This window comes from Apium graveolens, unplaced genomic scaffold (assembly GCF_009905375.1).
Source record: "Apium graveolens cultivar Ventura unplaced genomic scaffold, ASM990537v1 ctg677, whole genome shotgun sequence".
Classification (NCBI taxonomy): domain Eukaryota; kingdom Viridiplantae; phylum Streptophyta; class Magnoliopsida; order Apiales; family Apiaceae; genus Apium; species Apium graveolens.
Genome location: NW_027419769.1, coordinates 10,396 through 28,466, shown reverse-complemented (window position 1 = coordinate 28,466; position 18,071 = coordinate 10,396). Strand labels below are relative to the sequence as shown.

The window sequence follows — 18,071 nt, the reverse complement described above, 5'->3', positions numbered from 1 at the left end:
TTAGAAGCTGCTAAATATTCCCCTTAAGTGTTTGATGCGAGTCCTCAGATTGATTTTGTTATTTTTATTGTGGAGTCAAGTGAAAAAATATATATAGTGATTTGTATATCGTTTTACCGGGTATGACATTATTCTAATGTCTAAACTTCACGAGAATGAATATGGTAAGGTTCTTGGAAAATCTTCCGTTACTTATAAGAATGTAATCAAAGTAGCTAATATTTTTCCTGTAAATTTGTGTTACAAGCTTCATGAAGAAAAATATGGTAAATATTGTACGAGGAAGGATAATGAAATGAATAAAGGTCGATATATAATGGATTTTGTCAGAATAATTTGATTCATATATATGTGAACTTTTGTTGTTAAGAAGAAATTATGAGGGTTTTTAATACGATGATTAAGGGAGATTTTGTATTAATGAGAACTCTGATTTATGATTAGTGGGCTTGCTAAGTCGGGTTGTGTTGATGAAACTCGTGAAGCTTTTGAGTTAGTTATGGAGAAAGGTTCTATTCTTTGGATTGTGATGATTGCAGATAATGTTGTTCTTATAGCAGCTCGAGCCTCACCAATGGAAAACCAGGATGCCACAGATACTTCCACAATCGGGATGTTGGCTAACCCAAAGGAGGCATGTGTTGGCATTCAGGATGTGCACTTTCTTCCTTTTGATCCATTTGACAAGTGTACTGCTTTAACTTATTTTGACAGAAAAGGTCATGGTGCTCTCGAGCAGATCAAAGATAAATTTCAACTTGTTGAACCGTATTTGTATTGGGGATATAAATGGACGGTGTAAAGAGTAATGAAAATTATTGAATTGCCTTCTAAGAATATGGTTGCTTGGATAATGGATTTGCGTAAGTTGGGTCAAGAAATTCTTGCTTATTTGTCAAAATATGGTCTCTTGGTCAATTTCGCAGTTGAGAGTTTTAACAAGATGTTGGAAAAGAATTAAGTTCGCTTAAAGTTTCTCTTTGCAAGATTATGTGAAATTGGAAGAAGATCAGTAGCTTGGGATTTGTTCAATGAAATGGCAGGAGATAGAATTGATTTCACTATGGCTAGTATTGTAAATACTTACAGGTTACTAATAGAAATATGGATACATGATGGGATACCAAAATTTGTAATCAATGTTGGTTTTGGAATGATTAACTTTATCAAATTGACACTGGTTAATATGTACTTGAGAAGCTGTAAATTTGAGTGCGCTGCACCTTTTTTCAGAAAGATGTCAGATCCTATTTTTACCTTATTGGATGTAGAAGAAGACCTTGTATTACTCAAGTTTTATGGGGAAACCTTGAACAAGGAATCTATGATTAAAGATATTGTACAAGAAACTGAGTATTCAATACTTCCTTGGACACGTGAAGCTACATTTTTTGAATCAATTTGTCGCCTTGATGAGATGATCAGAGTATCCTTGAAGTGTAATAAAATACAAGGGGACCATCAAACATATAGGAGTTATGTGAAGATACATGTGATTAAGGGGACTGGAAAAGGTAGCTAGAATTATTTCGATTTATATATAGGGAAGTCTTTGGTAGGTCTTGGTTGAATTACCACGAAGGTCTTGTAGTAAGAATTTTATGTCATTTGATGTTACCAATTGTGAACCGAAAAATGAAAACATGGTTTCAAAACAGGCGGACATGGTGAAGGTGGTACAGTTTGAAAAAGCTGAAAACAAGATGTTTAGCTGGAAAGACCCTAAAAACTTCAAGATTTCAACTCCAGCAACTATGGTTCATCATTTTAAATTCTATCCTGTAAAAATGAGGGCAGATGAAGATATATGTTTTGTTCTAGCAATAAATATTGAAGTTGTATGTGCCAAGAAATACATGAAACCTGATGCAATAAGAAAATGGTACATAAAGAGCAGTTATATGCAAGTCATGGTGGAAACTAGGTACAAGGTTTCTTTAATTGTATTCTTGAGGATAATGATATTTTGAAGGAGCGGAGTATGTCACTATTGGAGTTACCTGACAATGACAATGATGGGTCTAATATTATGTTTAGGTCAATTTTGAAATTGGGTTATTAGTTAGTTCGGGTCAATAATTTAGTCACCAAAGGAGTGTTGATGTATATATATATTGTACCTTCTTCTTCATTGTACATTTATCAAATGAAATGAAATGAATATTTACCTTTTATCTTTATTTTTCTATAATTTCCTTTCTGTTCTTACTTGCTTACCTTAGTTTAATTTTTATCAAAAACCAAAAAAAATGTGTAAACATCATGACATATTCACCTTCCACGTCGATTTTGTTAGATGTAAACATATAAACAGGCCAAACTGAGGAAGGTTAGTTAATTTGTATGATATTGCAAGTGATGGATAGAGATCGAATTCTAATAATCTTTAATTAAATATATTTTTTATTGAAATCTTTTATCATTTTTTTTAACATCGAAACAGCACCATTGTGTTCACATATTGCGCTGGTTTAGCATCATATTTTCTGGATGGCTAATGAAGTTCTGTTATGTTCTTCATATACAGTAATTTATTTTCTTTATAATTAAACAACAATAGGTATGATGAACTTAGCAAATAAAACATCGAGTATGATGAAGATAACATTATATAGAATTTATGATTTAAATTTAATCAATTTAATCAGATTATAAACTACATAGTATTTACTGTAGATTTTGTTGGAAATAAAACTAGTACAGTAACGAAGAGGCAGGTAACTGATGTTTTTGAATTAAATAAAAATACCATGCACCATCACAAATCCCAGCAGTCCTACACTAGTCATGTGTGTAATACAATATAAAACCAACATCTTTTTTATTTATTTTCAATGTGGGACAATACATTCTCACTTCAAACTCTTTCAAGCCACCACCTTCTAGCTTCTACTCTATTTCGCTATGAATTTCATTAAGAAAAAATTTAAACTCATGATCAAAGAACAACTTTCAATAATTAGATTTTAGAATTAATATGAACAACATAATAAAACTTATGAGCTAAAACTCTATTTTTCTAACAGATTTTAATAGTAAACAACAAAGAAAGACAAGAATTATAGATCATAAACCCCGAAGTATCCTCCCATTTTTCAACATTGCTAGACTATATGCACACAGGAAAGAAGTATAGAACGTGAAAGTGTATATATGTTATAAGATTTTAATGGTATAATGGTACATCATCACTAACGGTTTATAAATATTTTCGTGCAAGTCAACTTCTGATTAGTTTTTTTATTTTATTAATTTCTAGATCAGTTGACATGTTATATCTCGACATTAGAAAACAGAACTAGATACAGCATCAGTAGTTCAGTATAAATAGCAGGCATGTCAAACGTTAGTTTACCTCCCATATTCATAAACAAGCTTGTTCAGTTCTGAAAACAAGTGTAACAGAAAGAATGAAGTTTCAATCTTTTTGTTGCCTTCTGTTTTTGCTTGCTATCCTTTTTCTCTCACCAACTGATTCAGCTGAACAACGAAATCAAGACTTCCTTCAATGTTTAATAACGATTAATTCTGAAAGAAACTCTTCAATTTCAGAAGTAATTTTCACTCCTGATAACTCTTCCTACACAAATGTATTGCAGGCTACCATACAGAATCTGCGATTCTCCTCTCCATCGACTCCTAAGCCTCGAGTTATCGTGACCCCTGTTGATGCGTCACAAATCCAAACTGTCATCTTCTGCTCCAAAAAATATGGCATGGAGATTAGAATTCGAAGTGGAGGTCATGATTTTGAGGGTCTTTCATATGTATCACAAGTACCATTTGTGTTGCTTGATATGATAAATCTTCGATCAGTTGATGTCGATGCCACAAGGGCAACTGCATGGGTGGGGGCTGGTGCAACATTGGGGGAACTTTATTATGGAATATCGCAGAAAAGTAATACTCTTGGATTTGGTGCTGGTCCTTGGTACAGTGTAGGCATCACCGGTTTTATCAGTGGGGGAGGATATGGAATGATGCGAAGAAAATATGGGCTTGCAGCTGATAATGTAATTGATGCTCGTATGATCGATGTAAATGGAAAGTTTCTTGACAGAAAATCAATGGGCGAAGATCTCTTTTGGGCCATTCGAGGAGGTGGTGGTTCTAGCTTTGGTGTAATACTTTCGTGGAAAATAAACTTGGTTCCGGTTCCAAACCTTGTGACAGTTTTTAGAGTGACCAGAACTTTAGAACAAAACGCAACCAACATTTTTCATCGATTCCAAGTTGCTGCTCCTCAGTTTCCAAAAGATCTAGACATCTGGTGCTACATATCAAGTGTCCTGAGCAACTTCAGCCCTCGAGCAGATAAAAGAACAGTGTCCATCCTATTTGAATCACTGTTTCTTGGCCGAGCAAGTACATTACTTCAAGTTATGCAGCAAAACTTTCCGGAGTTGGGACTGGTAAAAGAAGATTGCTCTGAAGTCAGTTGGATCCAGTCCACACCTTTCTTTTCAAATTTATCAGTTACAACATCTCCTGAAATATTACGTAACAGAAATGCGTTACCAAAATCTCGTTTTAAGGGAACCTCAGACTTCGTTCAACAACCGATTCCAATAAATGGCCTTAACGGGCTATGGGACATTTTGTACAAAGTTGCACCTACGTCAGCAACCTTACAAATCACACCATGGGGAGGAAGAATGTACGAGATTTCAGAGTCAGCAATTCCATTCCCACATAGAGCTGGAAATTTATATATGATCAACATGGGGGTAACATTGGACACTGATGTCACTGCACGATTACAGTGGATTAGAAGTCTGTACCAGTATTTCACTCCTTACGTTTCCAAGTCTCCAAGAGGTGCATATGTGAATTATAACGATCTCGATTTTGGAGTGAACAATCAGCGAGGAAAAACAACCTATGCAGTAGCTAGTAGATGGGGAAAAAAGTACTTGAAGAATAATTTCGATAGGCTAATTAAAGTGAAGTCTAAAGTTGATCCTGGCAACTTCTTCAAGCATGAGCAGAGTATTCCTCCTCTTTAATACGGAATGTAAGTGGATGACCTGAATATGCTTAAGCTCAATAAATAAACATAGGGTTGCCATGTATACTTATATATGTAACTTATACCGTTCAATAAAAAGAATATTGTTCTTTGATAGACTAAACTTAAACTGTGACCTGACAAAAAAAAAACTTAAACACTGTGTAACAAAAAATAACATAACACTTATTTCGCAAGGTCTGTTGCAAGTTTAAACAAAAAACGCTGTCAGAATTTTTGCCTAACGTAATCCAATCCCTGTGACGATACCAATATGTTTGGAAGTGTAAAAATTTTGCAGCTATCTCTGATTTGCCTGATAAAAAGAGTATATGACTTGGTCCTAAAGAAACAATGTACTAACGTAAGATTTGGAGGAGACTTTTTACTAGGTCATTTGTGATTGCATGTAAGCATAGTTCCAATCTTTTGGTTGTGTACTAAACTACTTATGACTCGGTAAACACACTTCAGTACTTTCTCACTGCAAGCACACGTATACAGAATTACAACTCCACTTCTTCTACTTCGGATTAAGTGACAAACAAAACTGGAATATTAATTAGAATCTGATCTAATGTGTAAGATTATCATATTTGGAGTGGTGAAAGCACCAAATGAGGAGTAGAGGATCAAGAGATAACTTGATTCTTAAGCCCCCTATTCCAATTCCAAATCCGGTACAAGCAAAGGAACCGCAAAATTCATTTTTAAAGTTAGTCCTACTTCTGATCATCTTTTTGGTGGCCGGCATTGTTACTGGACTGTCATTAAGCAGTCGCGTTGATCAGCCAGTTCGTTTACAAGCAGACCGCTTTTATGGAACTCATCAGACATTAGCACCTGAGGCTTATAATATGTGCAGTGATTGTCCGACTGAGGAAATGTGCGAGGAGGAGGATTGTCTGAGTATCGAAAGTGTTTTTAAGCCGAAGAATGTGAGCCACCACATGTCGGATGATGAGCTACAGTGGAGAGCTTCTTTGGTGCCAATGCAGGCTGAGTATCCTTACACTAGAATGCCAAAGGTGGCTTTTATGTTCTTGACTAGAGGGCCGTTGCCTATGTTGCCATTGTGGGAAAAGTTTTTTGAAGGACAAAGTACGAAATTGTATACTATCTATGTGCATGCGCTTCCCGTGTTCGAGAATAGTGTGAGCAATACCTCTGTTTTCTATGGTCGCCGGATACCTAGTGAGGTATGATTAGTTTTTTTTTTTTTAGAATACAAAATTTGTTACTTCTTCAAATTTTTAAAATTTTAGGCTACCTAGTTGCATCCAAAGGTTGTGTCGAGAATGTAAGAAATGTATATAAATCGTGAATTTAAACTCAGTATAGTTTGTTATTAAGCTTCTCTCTAACTGTGTCTCCTCTCAGAAAGTCGAGTGGGGAACTGCATCTCTAACCGGAGCAGAAAGGCGTCTTCTGGCCAACGCTCTTCTAGACTTCTCCAACGAGCGATTTGTTCTTCTGTCTGAGAGTTGTATACCAGTTTACAACTTTCCAACTGTCTACAGGTACCTCATTGGATCCGAACAGAGTTTTGTGCAGTCATTCGATGATCCCTCCCGCTATGGGCGTGGGCGTTACAGCTCCAAAATGCAGCCTGATATTCAGCTTGAAGACTGGCGGAAAGGGTCTCAATGGTTTGAAATTAACCGTGATCTTGCTACAAAAGTTGTGTCGGATACAAAGTACTACGCACTGTTCAAGAAGTATTGTCTGCCTGCTTGTTATCCAGATGAACATTACCTGCCAACTTATGTTCACATGTTTTACGGAACTTGTAATTCGAATCGATCAGTGACATATGTTGATTGGACATTAGGAGGACCACACCCTGCAACATTTACAGCAGAAGATATTACGGAAACTTTCATGCAATATATAAGGAATAGTGGGTTGCTCTGTGAATATAATGGGGATTGGACTCCTCTTTGTCATCTTTTTGCTAGAAAATTTGCTCCTAGTGCATTGAACCCCTTACTTAACCTCACCTCAACTGTGTTGGGATTTCAAGAATTCTGATTCTTTTCAAATCGTATGAATATATATAAAGTTCTTCAGGCAGACCTTTTTCACTTGATATGTTCACTGCGATTACTGTCACATAATATCTAATCTGGAAAATATACGGGCAGTTTAGTTCATGGTTAACGAGCCCGGTGAACAGGAATCGAAACCTAATCCCATGCCTTAGTATTTGGTTTAGTATGTGTTAGTAATTTTGATTTATGCAATGGAACCTCATTCCCTCAAGAAGGGAAAATCATAACCTCACCGCCCCTTAAGATTGTATATCATTCTCATCTTCATTTACCCCAATTCCATTCCCGATTCCGATTCCACACCACAATCCCGAGTCCTCACAACCAGCCGAACACTTGTAATGCTTCCAGATAAAAGGACTGGCAGTAAGTTGGTGGAACTCACAATTAAGAAGTCTTAGATCAATAAAAATCTTAATGTTTTTCTTTTAAATATATTCATCTAAGAACTTGTGTTTAAAACTATTTCATAACCTTTCTTGGACCAGTGATCTACCCTTTATTTCAAATAGAGCAATCAGTATGAGGCAAGAGGAATAAATTGTCAATAAATTTTTCGGATAAACAAGCCTAGTTAAAAAGAGTTGATCTAAAAAAAAGTTGTCTTCGCGTTTGAAACTAAAAAACGCGCAAACGGAATAAGCATCATTGGGACTGAATTAGTATAATTTGATATCTTAAAAATATAGATAGAACTAATCGCAAGTATAAAATATAAATAAGTGCAAAACTGGAATAAATTATAAATAATCAAATCAAAGAGTATTTAAAGTTCTGAAATCAGTTAAGTTCAAAATTTAAAATCACATAAACGTTTACAATTCACCATTAGAAATATGAATGTCAAATGAAGTTTTCATTTGTAAAACAAATATCTAAAATATGATAATAATTTTTCTATAGTTCCATCAAATCAACCTCTTCCGATCTTCCGCAAAGAACATTAAAATATTACTATTGCTTACCTCATAACTTCAAAATTGAGTAATTGAAGATATAGACTCTCCATCTGTATCTCCTTTAACCAACTTTGTTTTACAGTACTTAAATTAGTCCATGATAAAATTGTGCATATACCCCTCACTTCTTCTGAGAAAGTAATTTTAATGCATCAGGTAATGTTATCGCAGTTTCTTTGCTTTCACCTTCATTCCATACCTTTATGTACTGTGAAGAGGTAGAAGAAATGTCGTGCACGCCCTTTAGGCTTCTGAGCGAGTAAGGACCTTTTTCTACCCCTCCTGAAAGTAAAATATTCCACTTGGGATCCTCTTCACATATTGTGGCAGGTTGAGGTGTTGCACCTAAAATACATGTCTCGTGTAGATCTTTCATAAGTGCCTCCAATTGTTTGTCAGATATTTGACCATTATTTCCCTTGACCATAAGTGCCTCCGATTGTTTGTCAAATATTTGACCATTATTTTCCTCATTACCTGAGGATAATCAATAGAAAAGCGTCAAATTATGCGTGATGCAGTAATAGATCTCATCTGCCATAGGTAGGAAATAAAGATGAACCATACACATCATATTAAAATGAACCAAAATCACAAACATAGGTATCAGGTAGAGGCTTGAACAAATTTAACCAAATGATACACATTATGTTTTGTCATCTGTTGCATAATTTGTCTTACTTTTATTTTCTAGAAAAACTAAAAATTATTGGACATGGATTTAAGAGGTTGCATTGCGCAGCAAATCAAAAAATATAGAAATTTAGTGCTTGGTGCGAAAATTGATGACAGCATAAAAATAAATCAGCACATTTATTGGGAGCCATTTGCTACAAATGTACCAGACATGAACAACGGATAACAGTATCTGAAAAGGATTTGTAATAAACTGTAAGAGAAAATCACGGTCAACTAAATGCCGTATATATAGACATATATTTTAAAAAAAGGAAACATGTTTACATACCTATAGATGAAATATATTTCATACAAGAAAATTCAGTAAAGTATATAGTAAAGTATATTACAATATTAAGAACATCTTTTATTTGTTACGTAAAACGATGTAATAACTTTGGTTTGGTGCGGTTTTGCCACAATTCTGGTTTTTTCTCATCCCTATCATCAATATAGTAAGTCACAATATTTATATTGTAGTTATGAGAATGTTTTCCTAGATACTGATCAAGACTACAGCGTACAATGAACAATTTCCAGGATGTGTTATAAAAAGGTAGCTTTTACTTCGTAATATGACATAGGGTTACGCTTATTGTATATTTTCTTTTGAGTTCTAGTTTTTTTGTTGACATCCATTATGAATTTTAGTCTTCTAATACATGCAAAACTTCTGGGAGACAACATAATGGTATGGATATATAATTTCTTGAAACCACAATGTAAAATACTATCCTATACTAACCTTCAGTAACGTCTGTGGTAGAAATCTTTGTGTTTTCTTTATCAATGGCGTCATGAATCGTGATTGCAGAATTTCTGCTAGCTCCCTTCCGGACCATTAAGTACTGCGAGTAAAATGGAAGAACTTCTGTCACGCACTTGAGGTCGTCAATCTGGTAAGGACCGCTCACTGCCCCTGCTGGAGTTATGATGTTCCATTTGAGGTCCTGATGATCCACTGGAACGCTTGGGAGACCGTTATCTTTGACATCATTGCTAACTGAGAGTAAACAAGTTAAGAATGCGAAATTATGAGTAAAATTCTAAATGCTGATCACCTATCTTAATATGGTCCAGACAAACTATCAGACCTGCATTCTTTTGTCCTCTGCCGCAGAATACATAATAAACAATTTTCTAGAATGAACAATTCTACTGGATATGGAGTTATGGTCCGCACTGAGTGAAAATAACATAACATAAATAAATTTACACGCAACACTAAATTACATAGTATAAATAAATTAGCGCATTGCGCCAGAGCTAGATCTATAGCTAAAAATGTATTAGACATTGCGAATAAGAAATCGAAAAGGACTTGTAGAGTAAATAAGAAAATCACGACATATACTTCGTCAGGAAAATATTTTTTAAAGTAGAATGTCCAATAAAATATACTATAACACAATAACGTACAAGTTTCTTTGAAAGAAATGTTGTGAGTAAGAGTTTTAAGGTTGTACTTGACATATAGTTTTCCTAGATAATTGATATTTTCTAATTTGCTGAATTGGCTCATCGAATAATGAGCTCTGTTATACAAGTATTATGTATGATCTCCTACATGTGTAATACATGTAAAAGAGATTATTTGGAGACAAACAATAAATATTGAGACAAACACTATCATAGTTTTGAAAGGGAAAAATTAAGTTACCAGAAAGTAATGGTGAGATCTGAAAAAGAGATTTGAAAATTGACAGGGAGATATGATCATTGTAATATTTTTATGTAAATTGCCAATTTTTTTAAATATACGTTACAATATATTAGTCTTTTATCAAATGTGCGCAAAACTACGGGAGACTAGCCAATGGTGTAGCTTCTTCAATTGTTGATACTAAGACTGCAAGAAATTTAAGAACTAAAAGAAACAAACGAATTTTAATGTCATAAATAATGAAATAGTGTCTTATACTGGCCACCTGTAATTTGTGCAGTAGAGCCCTCAAATTTTTCTTGTTCGACTATATGATCATCCAGTGGACCGATTGCAACAGTTTCAGTCATCTCAGAAGATTTGCTCAGATCCAGTTCTACTTGATCTTCTGCACACATGACAGGTATTTGTCAAATGATGCTTGTCATAATGGGAAGCACACATGCATAGACGGAACATAAGACTTTGAATTATGAACGAAAATGACCACTCCACAGAAAAAGTCTCATCTGCAGTCTGTAATAATTAAAAATTCAGAGAATACATGTAATATCATAGGGAACCAATGACACATATAGGTAAAATTCATTTAAATAACTGATAATACTGAGAACTTGTATTAGTATAGATTGTCAAAATATAAGACTTATATTCTTTTTTTCTCTGCACATATAAAATCATGGTTTCATTTTCTGGATTGGACATATATATACTGGGGACTCGGAGTGAACGTCACACGCATTGCGTATAATAGCACGACATATTGCGCATAGTGCAAAATCAGTGAATATATCTTAATTAGCACATTCTACCATTACATGGAATATCATAGGTAGTCAACGACAAATGTAGGCAGCCTGCATTTACATAATTATTAATACTTGTCACTTCTATTGTTGTGGTCAGGAAAAAACGTCTGACTTAAAAAAAATTCATTTTCCATACGATATAACATAACATGGTTTCATTTAAACATATTTACATAGAGGTAAATGTGTGCATTGACTGAGAATAGCAGAACATAAATAAATTTTCACACAGCCCGAAAAATGTATTGCATTCCACCAGAGCTATTTGCTATCAATTTATTACACATTATAAAGTGAACACTAGAATTGGATACTAAATAACATATTTAAGGAAATTAAATCAGGAGGGATAAATAATCACACCATTCCTAATAAGCCTTATGATACATGCTGTTATCAACAATTTTACTTTATTTTAATAGAAAACGTGCTTATATATTGTATAATATTACAATATCAAGTACAGGTTCCTATCTTGGTATATATACAGGACGATGCATATTACATCTGGACTACAATAACACTGACATGTTTAGAGAAGCAACATTGTGACTGAGAGTTTTGAGGTTTTGGCTATCAATAAGTTTTCCCAGGTAAAATCTGGGTTGTAATATTGACTCATTGAGCTGTGAACTGTATAAACTGTGCAAGTACTGTATAATGTAGTGTCTCTTCTGTGTGTAAAAGAGATATTATGGAGAAAACGTGACGTTAGAGCGATAGAATAATACTATGTCAGCTGCGCTTAACGTTTGTTTGGTCATGTTTGTAGGAGGCAGTACTGGAGGGCGTAGTGATCTGTAGAGGGCTAGATTTAAGAAGGTATGACCTCAAATAGGATTTTTTAGAGACTTTGAACTAAACTAGGTGATCTTTGGTAAGTTTAACAAATTCCGTATCATGGGGTGCAAGACGTGGGTTGTACAGGGTTTGAAGTTCTCAATAGAGTGTGATGATCATCTTATTTGCTTACTATGCCCCTTTCCTTCTATAGTGCATGCTAGAAACTTTAAAATTTTACACATGTGCTATTACCGCTTTATGTTTAATATATTCTTGTTCCTTGATTAGAATCACGAGACCAGTTATTCTTTTCTTTATACATTTTTTCTCATAGTGGATTGTTTTATCCGGGAGTCCTTTTAGAAACTTTTCATTTTTTGGGATTGGAGTAAGGTCTGTGTACATCCCACCATCTCCAGACTCAGGATATACTGGGTATGTTTGGTTGGTTCTAGTCTTCTAATTTATGCATGACTGGCGGGAGAATACACAATAGTATACCTTTGTCATCCATTGATACTAAGACTGAAAGAATTGTAAAAACTAGAAGAAACAACGAAATACTGATGACATTAATATTTAACTAATTTCATATACTAGCCTTCTGTAACTTCTTTTGCTGTAGAACCCTCAGCTTTTTCATGTCTGATTGCTTCATCATTCCCTGGACCGATTATAATACTTTGAGTCCTCTCTAGAGATGCGCTTGGATTGTTTATTACTTGATCTCCTACACATACGACATACATGACAAGTATTTGTCCAATGATGGTTGTCATAATAAGCAGAACACATGCATAGTTGGCACATAAACGTCGAACTATGAGTGGAAAAGGCCAATTGAAATAATATATCTCAACTGCACTATGTAATAATCAATGATTTAAAGAACATATATAATATAATAATATCAAGTACAACTTTTTGGTAATTGGTTTGTAACTGTTGAATTTTCACATTAAGTATTGAACTCTACAATACTCTTTAAGTATATGTATGTTATGCTCTATCTGTAATGTGTGTAAACAGAAAAAATTGAAGAAGATATGATTTTAAGCCGATGGATATACAGTAATACTATGTCCCCTAGGTTCAAATAGAGCTAGTTATATGGATTTGTTTAGACATGCACAAATCATAGCATTAAAGCAACTCCAACAAGGGGTGCCAACTTCCACGTGGCATGACATGGCACAACACCCTTGTTGGCTCTCTATTAAAGTTGATGGGGTGCCAAAAGTCGGCATCCCTTGAGCAAGGTGCCAACTTATTTATCATAATATGGATAACAATTTAAAAATACAATATATTAGTATAACTAAATAATATAAATATTTTAAAGGGGTGCCAATAATTGGGGCATTTTTTAGGAGAAGGGTCGAAAATTATGTGCATAGAAAAGGTAAAAATTATAATTTACGATGATTTGTCAAAGTCCAACCTTTGGAGATGATTTTAAGTAACTAAATATTAATGCTTAGATCTTAAAAAGAATCGGGTAGGTTGACATGGAGATATGATGATTGTGTTATTAATATTTGTTGAGAAATTCAGCAAATATTAATAGAAATTCAGTATAACTTTTCATGCATCTCAATTTAAAATGAGATGTTTGATATTAGGTTAAATGCACAACTCAGGGTCCTATGGACTATCACAGGGTCTGAACCTCTGACCTCCTGTTTGAAGTATTGCCTCGGCTTCTTCCTCCATTGGTGGCCTATTATCTTCCGCTAATTTACCTGAGAATAACAAGATCGAATCAAATCCTTGGAAATTAGTAAAAATGACCCCTATATAAATAATTTAGAAAAGTATCATCTACTAACCAACCACAAAGTCGGGACTAGCTTGACAGGGGTCAGTTTAAATTTTTTTGAAATTCACATTATTTAGGTATAAATAGAACTTGTCAAAGTTTAGGTTTTAGAATGGCTAAATGCAGCAGTAGCTTATTAAATTAAGGATGCTTAAATATATTCCAATAGGTGTGTCAAAATTAATAACCTTTCCATATTGGAACATGCAAAGTTAAGATCAGTATTTATACTGTTACTATTACTCAGTGTATATGTTGCACCTGATCTACTTTCGCCAGTAACTGGAGCCTTCAAACAGTTCCTAGAAAGACGTTCAAGTTCCCCTTCAGCAGCAGCGACCACATGGGGAACAGTATTCAGTAACTTTGCCTGCTCATCAGATTTCAGGAGAAGGTCTCTCTTTTTTTCAAATTCAATCATTGTACAGAGGTCAATGGGTGAAGGTGAACAATTGAGGTAATAATTGTAGTATAAATAGCATATGTAAGGAATTATTCTAATAATAAAGGATATTGTCCTCTCCACCCTTTTTCACAAGCTAGATCAAAACGATTTTTAAGCCTCTGCAGCTCTGTAGCAATCCACTTGAAGTAAAAACAAAACATGTACCAAATGATTGAGTTAAGCTAATATAGGGAAACTATTGAGCGCAACAATTTATTAAATAGAAGATTCAGAAAGAAGTAAGAGGAATTGAGAAAGGTTAAACATACTGATCAACTTTATGTAAGATATTATGCATAAATAAAAATGGTCCACTAAGCACAATCAATATTAAATACATGCTTACATGTTTCGTTATATCCTCGTGCAAAATTATCGCCTTCTGTTCAAGCTCATCCTGTCAAATATAAATACATGCTCAATGTTGGACAACTAAAAGATGCTTATAAAGGACAATCACAGTCATGGTTATAAGGGATGCTACAAAGTCGATAGCCTATGATGTTTTTTTTTGCTAGATAAAATAGTCGATGATGTCAAACTCAATAAGATGATAGAGAATAAATAACAAATCATAACATAACACTACTACTAAGGACAGTACTTACTACAGTAGGTTGTTTTAAAAGGCCACATTGTATGCGTATCTTCAAATCTTTGCACTCTTCCTGTAAATAAATAGAAGCAACAAAGTTCCAAATTCCTCACAGTGAAATATAAGCTTGAAAATTTTATAAAACAAATATAATTTTAAATATTGAAAAAAAAGGTAAGCATGAATCAAGAATTTTTTAGCAAGACATAATATCTTAGACAAAACTTACTAAAACCAATATAATTACCTGGGTTATGTTGCAGTTTTCGAGCAAATTGATACTAATTTTATTCTCCATGCCTGAAACATGCAGTAATACCTCGGGATCATTTTCACCATTGTAAGTCCATATTGTGCCTGAAAATCCATGAAGGAATAAACTGAACTGCTTTTGTTTATAGTAACTAATATCATGTTAAGGTCCAGCAATCATAAGAGACAAACTACATGTATACAAGTCAGTTGTTTTAAAATCTGCAATTTCATTAAATAATTCAACAATATTAGAGTTAAATTTATACTATAAGGACGGTATGCATGTGACCCGGCCTATAGTCTTTAAGAAGCTAACTTTGTACCATTATAAAATAATATGGAACCCAATTCGAACTTCGAACGACATATGCATCTACCAACACAGCAACACTAACCTGTGACTTGCAAGAGCTTAAAAATGTTCTGGTCAAAACGGTCATTCCTAGCTGCTCTGATTTTAACGAAACTTCCGATTAACTTGTCATCAAACAAGGTCCTGGGTCCCTTTAGAAGTTTCCTAACTAACCCCCTCTTTAGGTAGACCAGAGTCATGTTCTCAGGTTCTATTGACGCGTACTGGAGTGGAGGAATCCTGCGAGCTTTCAAGTTTTCCTTAGGGAATTTGTCATATATATCTGACTTCACACCATCATTCTCATCTGAGTCGCAGCAAGACATATAGAATTCGCCTTTCTTCATTCTATCTTCCGCAGAGCGGAGATATTTCAGAGTCAAGGATTCTCTCTCCCTGATAATTTTCCAAGCTAAACCAAAGTGCTCCATAAATTTCTGCATGCAAACAGTAAGACAAGTAATAAAGAAAATTCATAGCCATTATAGTACAAAACATAGAATAACCACCTGCATCAATCATCTCACCTCCAACTTGATCTTAATCCGCCCCAACCCCACCTCACCCCAGCGATAAAGAACATGACGCTAAGAACAATTAGGTGATCATATTTATTATCTACCATTATTCCATGGTAAAAAATTTTACTGTCCCATAAACCAAGCAAGAACCATGGACAAGTAGAAATACCTAACAGACAGTCGTGATATTCAATTTTAAGTTGAAGAAAATACTATAAATATGAGATAATAAGGTAACTTTGAAGCAAATGCGAGAAATGAAACTTCCAAGATGGTCAATTTCTTCTTCATTTTTACATATATTTTATATATGTTTCCTGCTTTTGAAGATGACACAGCAAATATTTTCTTCAAATAACTTTCTGATTGAAATACTTCAAATTTAATAGTGTTCACAAACGATAAAATTTTAGAGGTAAAAGGAATTGAAAAATATTACTATAATTTCGTGTATCTACTTATTATCTGTAAAGTAAGCGTACCCTGTCATAATCACCATCCTTTTTTTCTTCAACTAGTAGCCCATACTTCAAACAGACATGACATAAACCCTTGTTTCCTCTAATCTGAACAAATTCAACTTGCCCAATACAGTGCCTGCAAAGAGCCTTTGGACAGCCCACGCAAATAAAATCCTGGCCTTTGTGGCATATGAAGCAAGAATGAGCATCTGAAGCAGTAGCATAAGTTTTATATGTTAGTAAATTATTTGATGACAGGATAATGAACATTCGAGCTCCAGAAAAAAATACATCGTTATGATATTCCACTGAATTAAATTACAAATTTGTTCTTAAACAAAAACATTAAAAGGCTAAAACAACAATTTATAAAATATATGTGAACACAAAGATCAAACTCTCCTCGGTGACCCATATGGCATGTATTGAGGCACATTCAAATGAGGCAAAGGAAGACTGCAAAACAAAAAACTAAATATTTACTACATACCACAAGTCCAGGAATTTCCGGTAGTCGACGACTGAATCATCCTTGCCTATACATTTAGGGTGGCACGCTTTTATGCAATCTCTGAAACATTTTGGAACAACATTACTTAGAGAATGGCTCTACTCAGGAATGAAAGAGATAAAACGTGCACTAAAACTAAAATTATTACATGGTAAATATCTAGGGAAATTAATGACACAAAATACAGGAACTAATAACATAAAATGAACTTTCATATAGTCATCATGGTTCATGGAAATAGTCTATATATGTACTGAAAAATCAAGTTGGTTTCCGATGATTTAACTCTGACTAGCATTTTAAACAAGTTAATGTCCTATTTCTGAAGAAAAATGTTTCTTTTATGTTAAGCTTTACCCAGAAAAAATTTATTAATTGTCAACATGTAAACCAATGTAATTACCTATATATTTTCAAAATAATTGTATGAATGTTGAGAATGTACTTGAAACAATTAGTTTAAAAAAAATCGATAAAATCTGTGTAGAATAATAACTAAAAAGAAAAAGAAAGGGAAAAGATTATGTAAATTAAAACCAAAAAACCAAACCAATTTCTGAAAAATAGTAGATGACAGATTTGTTTACCATTTTAGGTATTCCACACACACTACACATATATATATATACATTCAACACGCGACTCAGTTCGACTACTGAATAACGAATACTCAAATTTATTGATGTAAACTCGAATTGAGTAGTCTGCCAAAAAAATAGAAATGTTAAATGTTATACAATAATATAAGTTCTCCGCCTTATAAAATTATATTTAATGGTTAAATAATTGTTTATTGTACACGAATTTCATCATAGAAAATAACTCAATTCCCTATTTTTAACCAAAAATTCCTAAATTCACTGAATCATACTTCGTCTTCAAATTTTCGGTCTTCATCAGATTCCGGTCGAATTTATTATCCACTATTCAACAATATATTTTTAGATCGATCATCACTAATCCACATATCCTTTTGCCAGTTTGCATCGCCATTCTCTTGACTCAACTCCTTTTTCTCACTCTTCTTTCACTATAAAATTGTTATTTTCAAAATGCACCACTCTGTCTTCTTTACTATTGTCGCCATTCAAATTTCCGACCTATGTTTCGATTTTCTCATATATGAATGTTTGGTGATTTCGTTCGAAGTTCGATGATTTT

The 18,071-nt window shown here is 34.0% G+C and overlaps 3 protein-coding genes across 3 annotated transcripts; 2 read left to right on the top strand and 1 right to left on the bottom strand.

The window, feature by feature from the left end:
- Positions 1 to 3,410: 3,410 nt before the first annotated feature.
- On the top strand, positions 3,411 to 5,006 carry LOC141703574 (berberine bridge enzyme-like 8). Its single transcript, XM_074507049.1, has one exon. It carries the CDS (start codon positions 3,411 to 3,413, stop codon positions 5,004 to 5,006), a length of 1,596 nt encoding a protein of 531 aa, XP_074363150.1.
- Positions 5,007 to 5,625: 619 nt separating this feature from the next.
- LOC141703573 (glycosyltransferase BC10-like) lies at positions 5,626 to 7,039 on the top strand. The gene is made up of 2 exons (XM_074507048.1): positions 5,626 to 6,207; positions 6,389 to 7,039. Exons 1-2 carry the CDS (start codon positions 5,626 to 5,628, stop codon positions 7,037 to 7,039), a joined length of 1,233 nt encoding a protein of 410 aa, XP_074363149.1.
- A 1,033-nt stretch (positions 7,040 to 8,072) lies between these two features.
- Positions 8,073 to 16,929, bottom strand: LOC141703575 (uncharacterized). The gene is made up of 14 exons (XM_074507050.1): positions 16,890 to 16,929; positions 16,421 to 16,707; positions 15,461 to 15,854; positions 15,058 to 15,167; positions 14,824 to 14,883; positions 14,562 to 14,612; positions 14,285 to 14,355; positions 14,032 to 14,192; positions 13,628 to 13,693; positions 12,553 to 12,681; positions 10,618 to 10,747; positions 9,791 to 9,807; positions 9,442 to 9,699; positions 8,073 to 8,495 (listed from the first exon to the last, which is right to left on the bottom strand). The coding sequence occupies exons 1-14, from the start codon at positions 16,927 to 16,929 to the stop codon at positions 8,140 to 8,142; spliced, it is 2,130 nt and encodes a 709-aa protein (XP_074363151.1). The 3' UTR covers positions 8,073 to 8,139.
- Positions 16,930 to 18,071: the final 1,142 nt, after the last annotated feature.